At 37.0% G+C, this 14,882-nt stretch overlaps 2 protein-coding genes across 4 annotated transcripts in view; one reads left to right on the top strand and one right to left on the bottom strand.

Moving 5' to 3' along the window:
* Window positions 1-14,882, top strand: part of AP3S1 (adaptor related protein complex 3 subunit sigma 1) — a 91,460-nt gene that overhangs the window by 7,584 nt on the left and 68,994 nt on the right. The window lies entirely within an intron of this gene.
* On the bottom strand, window positions 2,943-14,695 carry ATG12 (autophagy related 12). 2 transcript variants are annotated; one of them, XM_058440596.1, is made up of 4 exons: window positions 14,475-14,695; window positions 10,695-10,845; window positions 5,709-5,771; window positions 2,943-4,978 (listed from the first exon to the last, which is right to left on the bottom strand). In XM_058440596.1, exons 1-2 carry the CDS (start codon window positions 14,635-14,637, stop codon window positions 10,703-10,705), a joined length of 306 nt encoding a protein of 101 aa, XP_058296579.1. In that variant the 5' UTR covers window positions 14,638-14,695; the 3' UTR covers window positions 2,943-4,978; window positions 5,709-5,771; window positions 10,695-10,702. The 2 variants fall into 2 exon arrangements, with proteins under 2 accessions (XP_058296579.1, XP_032012510.1); XM_032156619.2 differs by lacking the exons at window positions 2,943-4,978; window positions 10,695-10,845 and having other exon boundaries at window positions 5,710-5,771.

Raw genomic sequence — 14,882 nt, 5'->3', positions numbered from 1 at the left:
GAATACTGCTGCAGTGCAGGTATCTCAATATACTCATCTCCTTACCTTTGGGTTTACAACCAGCAGTGAGAATACTGGATTACACAGTATTTCTATTCTTCATTTTTTGAGGAAACTTCATACTCTTCTCCTTAGTGGCTTTAGTAATTTACATTCCCACCAACAGTGTACAAGTATTTTCCTTTCTCCACATCCTCACCAGCATCCATTATTGCCTGTCTTTTGGATAAGTCATTTAAACTAGGGTGTGATACCTCATTTAGATTTGCATTTCCCTGGTGATTAGTGATGTTGAGCATTTTTTCATATACCTGTTGCCCATTTTGATATCTTAAGAAACATCTATTCAGATCTTTTGCCTATTTTTAATTGGTTTTTGCTATTAAGCTCTTTATAGTTTTTAATTCCTTGTCAGATGAGTAGTTTGCAAATATTTTTGTCCATTCTGTAGTATATTTCTTCACTTTGTTTCCTTTACTGTGCAGAAGCTTTTTAGCTTGATATGATCTCATTTGCTCATTTTCACATTGGTTGTGTTTTTGAGGTCTTACAAGAGATCTTTGCCCAGCTTAAACTTTTGGTTTCCTCAATTTTCTCTTAATAATTTCAGGTCTTACATTTAAGTCTTTAATCTATTCTGATTTTTGTGTATGGTGAGAGAGAGGCATCTAATTTCATTCTCCTGCATTTGGATACTCAGTTTTGCCTGCACCATTTATTATAGAAGACATTGTCCTTTCCCCAGTGTATGTTCTTAGTGTCTTTGTCAAGAGTTGACTGTAAGTAAATACATTGATTTACTTCTAGGTTCTCTATTCTGTTCCATTGGCCTGTGTCTTGTTTTTATGCTTCTATCATGCTGTTTTGGTTACTATAGCTTTGTAGTATATAACTTGAGGCCCAGTAATGTGATGCCTCTAGGTTTGCCACTTTTGCTCAGGATGGCTTTGGCTGTTCTGGGTCTTTTGTGGTTCCATACAAATTTTAGATTTTTTTTTCCCTATGTCATTGAAAAATGTCATTGGTATTTTGGTAGCAATTGCATTGAATCTGTAGATTGCTTTTGGTAGTAAAGCTGATGGAATGAAACTGGGTTGGAATAGAGTCAAGATTCTAAGCAACTAGAGGGATGGATTTATCATTCTTAAGACTTGGGAAAAGTGGGGCAGGAAAGGGGGAAAGGTATGTTTTGTAGATGTAGATAACAGAACTGGGAACAAATACTTGCAGGAAGCAAGGAGGCAGATTTTGCCATGTTGTAAGAAAGGCAGTTATGAAACAAATAGAGCCATCTCAAAATGGACAAGACATCCTTGTTGTCTATCACTAGAAGTAATCAACCTAGATTCACGTATATCAGCTATGACGACAGAAGGAACAATGGGAGTTGATTTAGAAGGATTCCTCTAAAGATTTTACTCACATAATGTTTTATCTTTCATTAATATTAAATATGAAAACATGGGTATAGTAGCTAATATCAGGTATCAAATATTTTTACTTTCCATTATTTCTAAAAATTCAATTTTAAAAACTTCGAGATTTAAATTCAAATCTGAAAATCTGTCCTATCCCCTTGAGTCAACATTAAAGTGACTCCAAGAACAGGGACTTTATTAATCTCTTATGAGCTTTATTAGTGTTGTTCCAATATTTAGGACATAGTAGGCACTCAATATGTGAATGAAAGGTTATACGAACAAATTGAAGTTTATATTTACGTTTCAAGGTTTTTGATATTGCCAAATGGCCCCCTAAAGGTGATATACCAACTCATATTCTATTCACCAAAATATGACAGGATTTCCCCACAACTCTGCTAATAGCAAGATGTACATTATTTTTATTGTTAATCAGCATTGTTTTTATTTGTACTTTTTGTAACCAATGGGGTTCAAGGTGTTTCATGTTTTATTGGCCATTTGTATCTTTTTGTGAATCGAAATTTGGTATGTTTTTCCTATTTTTCAGTTGGTCTTTTCTTACCAATTGAAATGAATTCTTCATATATTTAAGACATAAGAACACTGTCATATGTTGCAAATATTTTCCATTACCTTCTGCTGTACAAAAACTTTTTTTTTTTTTGAGACGGAGTCTCGCTCTGTCACCCAGGCACCCAGGCTGGAGCGCAGTGGCGCGATTTCGGCTCACTGCAAGCTCCGCCTCCCGGGTTCACGCCATTCTCCTGCCTCAGCCTCTCCGAGTAGCTGGGACTACAGGCACCCGCCACCACGCCCAGCTAATTTTTTGTATTTTTAGTAGAGACGGGGTTTCACCGTGGTCTCGATCTCCTGACCTTGTGATCCGCCCGCCTCGGCCTCCCAAAGTGCTGGGATTACAAGCGTGAGCCACAGCGCCCGGCCAAAAACTTAAACTATATAAAATGTCCTTTGTTTTTAGCTGTCATACTTTGCTAATCACAATTTCATTCACTCGATGTGTTACATTACTAATTATTTATGTATAAGTAGATGTACTAAGTATTATGTGTGTGTGGGTACCAGATAAAAACCAGAATAACTAGACACATGGCTCAGGAAGTATGCAGTAAGTGCTGTAATAGTAGTAGTTTGCTCTAAGTGTTTTTATGAGAGAAAGGGTATCTTCTGCTTGAATGATTCAGACAGCCTTTAAAAAGTTATCTGAATCAGGACTTGAAGAAGAGTTAGGATTTGAAAGGGTGAAGGTGTAAGTAAACTGCAAGAGCAGAAGTAGAAAACAGAAAACACAAGGCATCTTCAAAGAATAGTGAATAATCCAGTTTGGGTTAAATAATGTAGGCAAACAGTATTTATATAAATACAATTTGAACTGTATTCAAATAGTAATATTTGCTGAACTGTTTTCTGAATAGTTTTCATTATGTGGCCTGTAGCTGGCTTCCTTATTGCCAAAAGTTTACTCAGCATATTATAATCCTTGGCAAATGAAGCAGAAACTGCATGAAAAGAGATTTTTATTTTCACACTCCTTCAACACCTAAGGCTTTCCCACTTTGTGTTACAACTAAATTGGTTGACTAATGTCATGTAATCTGAGAAATACACTGTACTTCTATAGATATTTAAGGTCCCTTTAGGACAGAAACTTACAGAAATCAGATTCCAGGAATTATCCAATCTCATTTTGATTTCCGATAAAACATTAATTTGCCTTATTCCTTAAATATGGTGAATTCATTATGAAGTCTTTGGCATATTTCTAAAGATGGAAGTATAATATTGTAATATTATACATATACTTTGTGTGCCATGGGTCATCTATGCACAGTAAGATGAGGCATGACATTATTGACATCTATTTAGTCACAAAGAAAATTTAAAATATCACCTGAATGTTCAGTTTTTCCCCCAAGTTTAATCAGATTTGAGAGTTTAAATTAAAAATAAATTGTGTTGTAGGTTCTAGTCACCCAATAACTTATCAGATCCAGGCTTAATTATTGTTTAATGTTGCAAATTTAGTGCACAATGATTCTTTGAGTAAAGACCAAGAAATAATTAAATATGATTTGAAAAAGTACAAAGTCCAGGCCCGGCACGGTGGCTCATACCTATAATCCCAGCACTTTGGGAGGCCAAGGTGGGTGGATCACCTGAGGTCAGTCAGGAGTTCAAGACCAGCCTGGCCAAAATGATGAAACCCTGTTTCCACTAAAAATAACAAAAAATTAGGCGGGCGTGGTGGCAGGTGCCTGTAATCCCAGCTACTCAGGAGGCTGAGGCAGGAGAATCACTTGAAGCCGGGAGGCAGAGGTTGCAATGAGCCAAGATTGCGCCATTACAGTCCAGCCTGGGCAACAAGACCGAAACTCTGTCTCTTAAAAAAAAAAAAAAAAGGGCTGGTCTCACACTTGTGGCTTCACGCAATCCCCACACCTCGGCCTTCCAAAGTGCTGGGATTACAGGTGTAAGCCACCATGTCTGATCTGGAATGCTTTCTAAAAATATGGCATTATAAATATAATACTGAAGAGAAAAAAAAAGGTTAAATCTCACTTCAAGAAATTATCAGTCTAATTGCATCAGTAAAAATGGCACTTTTAGTCATGGCATAAAATACACAATAAGGCTATTTTTCAATTATTGAGTGTTTTCAAGTTGGAAAATGCATTATGAAACACTCAAAAAGATGTTACTGGGTTTACTCATCAAGTGCTTTTGACACTATATAAATGACAGAGTAACACCACAGTTATGTGATTGGGACTCAAGAATCCTTAAATGATAGGACTGAAAACAGGTATAGACTTATTTGTCCAGAATTTATATTTTTCTGTATCCCAATAAAATAAGCCATGTGTATTGTGTAAAATTACAGTCTTTCAGTCTGTCCAATGTGCTTGCTCTCCTGGCTAGATATTAGCTAAAAATTAGCAAAAACAGCCATTTCCCCTATTATTCCCCAGCAAAGATGTGAAACCAAAGTGCCTAACCTTTTCTGCCTGGTGGGCTGCCCTCCTACTGGACTATTTGAGGTATTCAGCCAGCAGGTCAATGTGACTAAGAAGGTAAACACAGACATAAATGTAAACATTAAAAAAAAAGGAACCCTTTAGTATACTAACTTTTACCATGAAAACCATTTCAGTCATTTTGAGAACTGGCAATGAAGATGTTTATACAGTCTTAGTCTCCTTTTCAACCTTGGAGGCAGATCTGCAGCAATAATAGTAACAAGTAGGAGCAATGGATGTACTATAATGACCATCTTTTATGATGACTGGTGTATTAATACAAACCACATTTTTCTGAGTCCATTCATGCTATGGATGTTTTCTTATGCATAAACATAGAGTAGACACATACTGAATAGATCACATCTGTTAAGTCTCTTGCCACAAGCATCAAAACTTTTCAGAGCTGTCTCTTCTGTGAAAATCCATTTTATGTAGCAAGTTGATTTTCTTTGTGGTTCATCCCCATGCCTGAGACTTGCAGTAATGTAAAACCAGTTTACCATCACTGCCAAAACACTACAAAAAAAAAAAAAAGGCAATAAATCAAACTCAATCTTTATTATTCTTAGATGAAACTAAGAAAATAAATGCCACATGTATCAGAAATATCCACACACATACATTAAGTTACCTATGTTACAGGCTATCTCTTTCAAAGGATGCCTGTTTCTATCAGACACATAATAATCCCAAGTGTTTAATAAAATCTCTCCTTTAAGCATCTTAGGCATGAATGAGCTTATGTATTTTAATCTTGTCCTTTCTCTACATGTCCAACCATAATGTATGTAATTTCAGCTGTTTTCTAGTAGTGGTGCTAGTATGTGTACTCTAATGACTATTGCAATGACCCTGTAAGATGTTTAACAAAGTCATTCGTATGCTGCTTTTTCAATTTCTGGTAGGCAGATTTGGATAACAGATTATAAGAACAACGTAGAAGAAATCAAATGTAGATAAAGAAAAAGCCTTACTTTCTGAGAATTACGAAGATGACTTTGAAATGTAATTTATTCCTTGGTTCTTCAATCGTTGTATAATTTATTAATATCTTACATGATCAAGATGTTAGATAACAGAACAAGAAAGTCATCTTTTCTACCCCACAGAATTAAGAATGGCATGCCGTCTCTTGAAATAAAAATGTGAATTAACAATACTACGCAATACACATATTATACAGATGTGCATACTCCATTAAGGAAAAAAAGCAGTAATTTTTTTTTTTTTTTTTTTTTTTTTTTACCTCATAGAGAGTTCCAACTTCTTGGTCTGGGGAAGGAGCAAAGGACTGATTCACATAAATAAACTACAAGGAAGGAAGGAAAAACAGAGATGTTTAATGGTATCCTAATCTGCATTTTTCTGCGTTCCAATCAGCTAGCTATTTTGTATTGTTTTCACAATTGAAGAAAGCTTCTCTGAACTCCTAACTTTTCTAAATAGTCATTTTAAAGAGATCTTTATGAAGATCTCATTTTTCCTCCAGAGGATAAAAAGAACACAATTCCAGTTCCTAGAACAGTGGTTCCTAACTTTTTACAACTAAGAAACTTTTAAACATTTTTTACGAATAGCTTTTAAAGAGCTGGCTATTCAAGAAATTACATTATCGTAAAAATGTCCCCACTTACCCACAAAGAATTTCTCCTAAGATAATTACACACGCACACAGCCAAAAATCAGTATGTCTAATATTCAAGGTAGTTTGTGCACTTTCCTTGGGTAAATGTATGACATATATACTTAGGTTTTTTAATAAAGTCACTTACAGGCAAATGAAGCAGGAAAAAAAGTAACATAATTAAAACCTTATAACCTTCCTCTTTAAAAGATTCACTGCTCAATGTTTCAGTTTAGTTTGTTTTTACTAAAATATTTCTAGTACTTAAAGTCACAATGTCGAGGTGCCTTCTAATAATTTTCTTTTTGGAAAACAAAACTTTATTTGCAGGTAACGTATTTAGTTTCCCTTTAATATCCAAATTTGGGACTAAAATGTCCTGGATTAAACTTAGTATTTAAAAAAAAAAAAAGTATCAGAATAGTTGGTTGACAGATACTATTTTGATCACCAACCATGAACCATCAATATTGCTTTCATCTCTCTTAGCCAATATAGTGTGGTGATTAAGTGTATAGGCTCTGAGATACATCTGGGTTTGAATCCTGGCTTTAAATACAAATAATCTCTTATCCTCTTTATTTGTAAGATATGGAAAATAATAGGACCTATACCTCTTGGGTCTGTTAGGAAAGACAAAATGAAATAATACACTAAGTTTCAGTGCCTGGTATATGTATTCAATAGACGTTATTGTTAAATTATCTTTAAATAGTTCATGCTGAAATATCAATTCGTGGTTACGGCTGAGTTTTGGCACAAAAATTTCAGAACTGTAACAGAAAACAATGTGCATTATAATGTGAATTTTTTGTAATACAGATATAATTTGTGTTCAGTGCCTGACAATTTGAGCAAATCCAGATTTTACTCTTGTACATTATAAATGAGGGGACGGGCTCTCAATAACAGCTTAGTTTATTTTATCAGTGTCTATGATGTGCTGAGAATTGTACATGGAACTATGAAGATTAATGTGATCTCTTCCCTCAATGAGCTTATAATCTATAGGAGAGGCAGACACATGAATAAATACAGGTGAGAAAAGTATATCTAATGAAGTATGTAGCGTACAGAAATGTACACTAGCCTAGCCTAGCAAAAGGGTCAATGATGGCTTTGTGGGAAATAAGAAATAAGCAGGATTTAACCAGGTGAAGAAAGCAGTAATTAGGACTTTGTAGGCAAAGGAGACAAAGAGTAAGATGGTGTTGTGTTCACAGAAAACAGCAGACTAGACGGAGCAGAGAACCAACCAAAGGAATTCAATGTGATTTTGTAACAGGTGTTAAATAGAAATTTTAAAAAACAATTCAGTTAGTTTAAAAGAGAGAAAGCCATAAATCTGTTTGTATACTATAAAGCTCTATATAAGTGACAGGTTAACATCATCAATTCCACCGTAGAATCGCTGAGTGGCTTATAATTTGTTACTTTAAAGTAGATGTAGTTACTCCAGGTTTGTGAAAGTAAAATTCCATGAAAGTATTATTTCCAAACTAAAAGAACTTGGGCAGACAAAATTAGTTTTATTACTTTGCCTTTAAATCAGCTTTTGTTTCTTTTTGCTTTTAAATCAGCAGTCTTAAAATTGATGTCTAGTTATTCTGGTTATAAAGCTCTCTGTCTAGTGGATTCCTCATGGTTCCTTGGAATAGCATTTTCTGCTAATAGTCTGTGCCCCGATTAAGTCAGTTATGCAGGATATGAAAGCCTTATTTCACACTTTTTCCTTAAGCATCTTTGCTGTCAAAGTTTGATGACAGCCTAATTTTCTAAGTCATGCCCTCTTTCCCATCCCCTACATTTCCAAATGATTTCAAGTCCAGTAATTTTAACCGAATGCATCCTGGTGTTCATTATCCTGGGTTGATACTCTCAGGTACTTGGGATGTTTTTTCAATATGTAGTTTCAAATCTCTTATCTTAAATGACATTTTTACAGTATTTCTTCTGTTCCCTTGCTCTGGTTTTCTTCTTCACAGACTCTTGCCCAAAGGTTGACTCACTTTTTAAATATTTTTCATCTTCTATTTTTCTTAACACATTATCCGTTGTTTATGTTCCTCCTACTTTAGTCTCCATTTCTGAAATAATTTTCTTTTATTTCTAATTCTTTTCCTGAGCTTCATTTCTTAGTTTTACTAATGCTGATTGTTATTCTTCATGTCTTATACCATTTTCTTGTTTTTAGCTCATTTTGAAACACAAGGTTACAGTTTTCGACTTGTCTTATAGGTGTATTTCTCTGGCTGGATTTTGTCGTCTCTAGGGATGTTGTTCTTTTCCACATCTCTTTTTTCTTGTAACACTGTAAGGAATTTGACCTTGTTATTCCTGTTATTGTTTTTATGTGAAATCAGTTTTCCTCAACTTTTAGAATGAGGTGAATTAGGGTAGTTTTTCTAACTTCACAGAGCTCCCCGTTGTTTTTTGTATACTATTCAAAACGAGGGAGGCCTGGCTTTGAGCTTTCCAGGCTCTGTTCCCCTCCATTTTGATCTGGTCTTTCTCTTTCCTTCCTTTCTCACATCCCTACCCTTTTCAATTTTCATTTCACTTCCTGAAATTTCTCCTCAGTATGGGGTCCTGGAGCCCTCCTGGGTCCATTTTGGGATTGCTTGAGCCCTTCCAAGTCGTTAGTGCAAATGTAATGTCATCACGTGCTACAGGAGAGGGCAAAACTCCTTAGTCAGCTTCTATTCTTAAATTGGCTCACTTTGCTTCCCAGTCAGGATCTATTAGCGCTTTTGAGGTTCTTCTTTTCTCAGTGCTATCAGATGCCAACCCTGTTTCTTACTGCTTCTTTCAGCACAGATGCTGATACCATGCAGGTCCTATGGTTGCTGGTGGTTTGTCCCCACCAACATGTGTTTTGGGGCTCATGGGGATACCTTATCACCTAGTTTTGTTACAAATACTAATCAGGGGTTTTTGGTTTTGCTATCTAGTTGACTAAGTTTTGTGAGAATTCAGAGAGATTCACGTATACCTTCTGATACCACTATCTTCCCAGAATTCCTAGCATTACTTTTTTTCCTTTAACGTCCATTTTGCTAGATAAAATTCAGGAGATATCAGTTTTAGTTTAATCTAGGAAAATGACAAAATAATTCTTATGTTTCCTATTGCTTAAATGGGAAAGGATAATCATATTCATTACAGAGGCTTTAATTTAACCCTTATGAAATTGTTTTCATAGGGTAAAATGGTTGAATGATGGCAATTTTATATGGTTCAACCTACTATATATTGGTATCAATCAAGTCCTTTCAGGTTACTGAATGAATACAGGCAATACAAAATTTCAAGACTCTTAACATAGAACACAGTATCATTTCATTTTTCTTAAATCTCCATGTATTTCTAAACTAATGCATTAAATTACTCAGTACTCTTATTTTACCAACTCTTCATGTTGCGTCTTTAGCAAAGATACAGCCTCTGCTCATTTCTCTCAAGTGTATGTCCTCATTCCCCTGACTTTTCCATTTAGCTTCACTTTTGTGAAAGCACTTGCAGCCAAACTCTTAGATCAGAGTCAGTTTTTGCTCCTCCCTGACAAAAAGAAATTCCAACATGTCCTGCTTTAATGATAGTTCACTTGTTTTACCCACGCACACACCTGTTCAGAAGCAAATATTTCCCCCTAGCGCCCCTACACAAAAATTCCTGATTTTATTTAAAAAATACTTAGCGATTCTTCAACTACCTATCCACTCATGCTATCTCAGTTAACACTATCCAAGATTGTGATCTACTTGCAGATAAAGGTGTCTGACATATATATAATTATGTATATACATAAAACACTTAATGTGCCAAATACATGTAGACATTTAAATTTCTGTAGTCAAATGCCAAATTAAAATGCAGTGGCATTTAAAGAATTAACCTTTACTACAACTGCCATTGTGAAGTGCTTAACGTGTACTGTAACATGAAATATTTTCGTTCTTTCACAATATATGGCAAAGATACATTGCTTACCTCAAGAAAAATAGGAAAAAAGTAACTGCTATCAAAACAAACTGAAAAAATCCAAAACTTCTGTAGTAATGTACAGATATTGCAATGCTCTATGATAGATTTTTCTGCATGGGTATTCAGTGACTTTCTGAGGAAAACAATATAGGAGGCAAAAAATAAATAAACTGGTTCACATTGTAAAACAAATCTAAAACATATCATTTCAGAATTCCCCAGAGAATCCTTTGATAAAGTACATAAACTCCACTAACAAGAGATAAGGCAGGGCACAGTGGCACACTCATGTAATTCTAGCACTTCTGAGGTGGCCCCGTCTCTACTAAAAACACAAAAATTAGCTAGGCTTGGTGGTGCACTCCTGTAATCCTGGCTACTAAGGTGGCTGACGCAGGCGAATCGCTTGAACCAGGAGGAGAAGGTTGCAGTGAGTCATTGCACTCCAGCCTGGGCAACACAGTGAGACTGTCTCAAAAAAAAAAAAAAAAAAAAAAGAATAAAAAAAAAGGGATAAAAGCGCATAACAAAAGCAACATATGTGGCTCCACATGCATTTCTACAAACAACAGTTAATTCACTATTGCCTAGGAACTACTGCAAATTTTTGTAGGAAAACTTTACCATTGGTTTCATACCAACTGTTCTGAGGCCATGAGTTTAAGAAACTTTTTGATGAAGTCAATGAGTCCTTGGATGGTTCGTGTTCGCTCTACTGCCCACTTCTTTGTTTTCATAATAGGAGTATCTCCCACAGCCTTTAGCAAAATGTCAACTGTAAAAGACGAATAAAATTCACTCACAATTACACTGAAACATCTAAAGAGAATGGAATATAAAAGACTTAGAAACCAGAAATATTTAATCTACATCCATCTGATGTATTTATGATACTGAAGATATGTGAGAGGTGTAAAAACGTTAGATTCTTTTCCATCATTTTTTTTCTTGATCCTACGAAGTTCTCCCAACAGGACTACTTTTTAAAATACATTTTATCTTAACAGGCAATTCCAAAGAGAGGAAATACAAATGATCAATACACAAACAATATTTAAGTTCACAAGAAGCAAAGTAAAATAATGTCATGTCCCTTTCCACCCACCAAACTAGTTAAAATTAGAATAATTACCAGTGTAGATGATACTACTTTTGAGAATGTAAAATGGTATACCGTTTGTAGAATGCAATATGGTAATACAGATCCCAATAAAGGTATACTTTGATTCAATAATACTTCTAGGAATCTAGTGTAAGAAAATGAGATGTGTAAAAATTTACTTAAAAAGATTTCACCTCTATTTAAGCATTTATTTTTATATGAAACACTGGTAAACCTAAATATCCAAAAAGGGCATTTGCAGGTGACTGATTAAATAGAATGTAGTAAGCAGCATACACTTTAAACTACCTGGGGTTCGAATCCTGGCTCTGCCACTTGCTGGGTATATATGTGGATATTTAATCTCTCCAACAGCATGTATAATATCTCAAATTCATTAAAAACCATCACAAACACATTCACATAAACATGGAAGAATATGCACCAAAATGTTATTTCTCAGTAGTGACACTGTAGGCAATGATTACTTGGTTTTACTTATGCTGTCTGTAACTACCAAATTTTCTGTAATAAACTTAATAAAGGAAAGCAATAAGTTATTAACAATAACAGAACAACCAAAGGCCAAAATGAAGTTGCAGAAAGAGAAATCTTAAGGTTTCAACGATCCAAAACACAGATATGCAAACCCAAACCCTATGAATCTGTCTCTCAGACATAAAGTTATTTGCTAAAACAAAACAAACATACATCTGGCCGGGCGTGGTGGCTCACGCCAGTCATCTCAGCACTTTGACAGGCCAAGGCAGTAGGATCACTTGAGGTCAGGAGTCCAAGAGGGCCCAGTCCCCTTCCAACTTCTTGTTCAAGATCACCCTGGCCAACATGGTGAAACCCCGTCTCTACTAAAAATACAAAAAATTAGCCAGGCGTGGTGGTGCATGCCTGTAATCTCAGCTACTTGGGAGGCTAAGACAGGGGAATCGCTTGAACCTGGACGCGGAGGTTGCAGTGAGCCGAGATTGCCCCACTGCACTCCAGCCTGGGTGACAGACTGAGACATCCTCTCAAAAAAAAAAAAAAAAATCTAGTCAAAAAGCAAGACACATTGAAAGCAAAATAGTGTATTGCTGCCCCCTAAAGTTAACTCTATTCTATTACACCCTTCTTGCTCCATTCTTTTGGTATTAAATGTTGGGGCCAAAAGATCAGAGGTCATTTTATTCAAGTTTACCGCTGGAATGAAGGCATCTAGAACACATGATGCATGCACACTTTATCTTCCTAGTAAAGAACTACTTAATTATCCTAGGTCCAGTTATCTTGGGAATAGGAATGAATTTGGAGATAACGTGGGATTTTAGTTAGCCTATCTTTCATATCTCCCTTCACTGCTCCCTCAAATCCCCTGGGGCTATCAATAAATCGATTAATGCAATTAAACATTTCCAGAAAGTGAAGCAGAAAATATCATGAGTTATGCTACCAAGGAAGAAGTGTAAGACAATGAGAAACTAGAGAAGGAAAATAATTTAATTACAGCTGCCCTCTCTTTTTAATTTTAAAGGTGATTTGCTTGTAGTTCTGAACCCGGATACACATTAGAATCAACTAGGGAAACACTTACTCCCCAGGAAACCTAACATACCGCCAGTGCCAAAACCTTGGTCTGTTTCAACAATCTTTCTTCTGTAGATTAAAACAAAGGCTGAGGATACAAAACAGCTAAGCTGCTTTCATCATATTATCCTCAACAAATGATGACAACCTCAAGGTAGGAATAGTTAGAAACTAAGTTTTATACTGGAGAGGCAAACTCAAATGCTAACAAGAGCCAGAAAATAAAAATCTCATCCTTAAATGACAGTTCAATTTGCAAAAAAATACTGTCCAGACCAAGAAAATATGCCCTCGGGCAATATTTAGATTGTAAGCCATTGTTTTTTTAGCTTTTGTTTTACACAGCTATCATCAGGGTCAAGTAACAAGTTTTGACTAAGACTGTTAGACCTTAAAACGAATCTCTGAAAGTCCGCTCTTGCCTATAGTAAATTCGAAGAAAAAAATGCAACAAAAAACTGTAAAACCTGCGGAATTCTTTTGAAGAAAGATTCTAGTGGCTATCCATGGAAATACTCATAGTGCATCAAGTGGAAATGGGAGTCTGATTTAAAGGGGGAAGGGGGGCAGTCTTGGGAGAGAATTATCCTCCACAGCAGCAGAAGTTGAAGAAAAGGCAATGAGACCAATGTGTTTTTTGTTTTTTTTTTTTTTCGAGGCGAAGTTTCGCTCTTGTTGTCCAGGCTGGAGTGCAATGGCGCGACCTCCGCTCACTGCCACCTCCGCCTCGCGGGTTCAAGCGATTCTCCTGCCTCAGCCTCCCGAGAAGCTGGGATTACAGGCGCGCGCCACCACGCCCAGCCAACTTTTATATTTTTAGTAGAGATGGAGTCTCACCATGTTGGCCAGGCTGGTCTCGCACTCTTGACCTCAGGTGATCCACCCGCCTCAGCCTCCCAAAATGTTAGGATTACAAGCGTGAGCCACCGCGCCCGGCCAGACACCACTGTCATCTTAAGACAGAATGGGGAAAACTTGCCTAAGGACAAAATCAGCCTCTCTGAATCGAGGATGCTTTTATGCTGCCTTTCTCATAGGCAACTCTAACTCTACACAGAGTGCTTTAGTACACGTAACCTTAGCAATCTCTTTTACTAAGGGAAACATTCTCAAGCAATAAAGGGTTGAGGATTGCTGGCTCAAGCAATGAAATAACTCACAAAGGTTCCAAAATGTGTTTCTTAAAAAGGTAACATCTATGCCTTTGGTTTTCCCTTAGCAGTCTTCATTTTGCGTAAGAATTTGGTTTTTGGTTTAAGGAGTGAATTCACAACCAAGTGGGAGGCGGAAAAAAGCAAAAGCGAGTTAAATTGGAAGGCGTGAATTCTAATCCAGGCTTTGCCAATGACCATCCCTACCACCTTAAAACATTACTCAAATAATTAGCTCTTGTGTTGAGTACCTGGAATTACCGAGACCCCCCACTCAGCTCCCTCCCTCCTTCAAAGAGCTCGCAGTCTGGCCAGCTCAAAAAATACAGTATAAAAAGAAGTGTGGCAGTCAAGTATCAGGCCCTACACCGATAGACAGAGATGGTATTTTAACACTCAACTTAAAGGCCTTAAAAATAAAAAAAGTACACTTCTTTTCTTCTGATGACTGGTCAAAATGCAGGTCTAAGACAGGAGCTCCTCCAAATTTTGCTTCTTTACTGGCCGCCAACCCTAGTCAGATGCAATCTGAACCTCCCGCCTCTCTGCCCGGAAATAAAATTCAGTTACTTTTTTTCTTGGTGTCGCCAGCAGGTTCCTCTGTTCCCGGGGAAACTGCAGCGGAAGACGGGGGCTCCGGGGTGGTTGTTTCTGGGGAGACCTCCGTAAGTCCTTCCCCTCCAGCAGCACTTGAGGGAGGAAGCTGCAACACGGACTGCGGCTCCTCCGCCATCTTGCTTGGAGAGACACGATAGCGGAAGTAGCGACCGAGCGCGTGCAGTGGGCGTGCTTTTCTCCAGGGAGCGTCGCAAAGGAGGAGCCAGAGTAGGAGGACGCAATTCCACAGTGAAACTTGGTGTTCCCGGCTAGTCACTCAAATCGAAGCTGTCGCAGACCTCTGAACGTTAATAACGCAACATGTGTTTCTCCGCGACTACAGACCTCGGGAGAGGAGCGGTGGGCAACGTGTCCGTGCTC

Source organism: Hylobates moloch, unplaced genomic scaffold (genome assembly GCF_009828535.3).
Source record: "Hylobates moloch isolate HMO894 unplaced genomic scaffold, HMol_V3 SCAFFOLD_6, whole genome shotgun sequence".
In the NCBI taxonomy this organism is placed as follows: domain Eukaryota; kingdom Metazoa; phylum Chordata; class Mammalia; order Primates; family Hylobatidae; genus Hylobates; species Hylobates moloch.
This window is presented reverse-complemented; position numbering and strand designations above follow the sequence as displayed.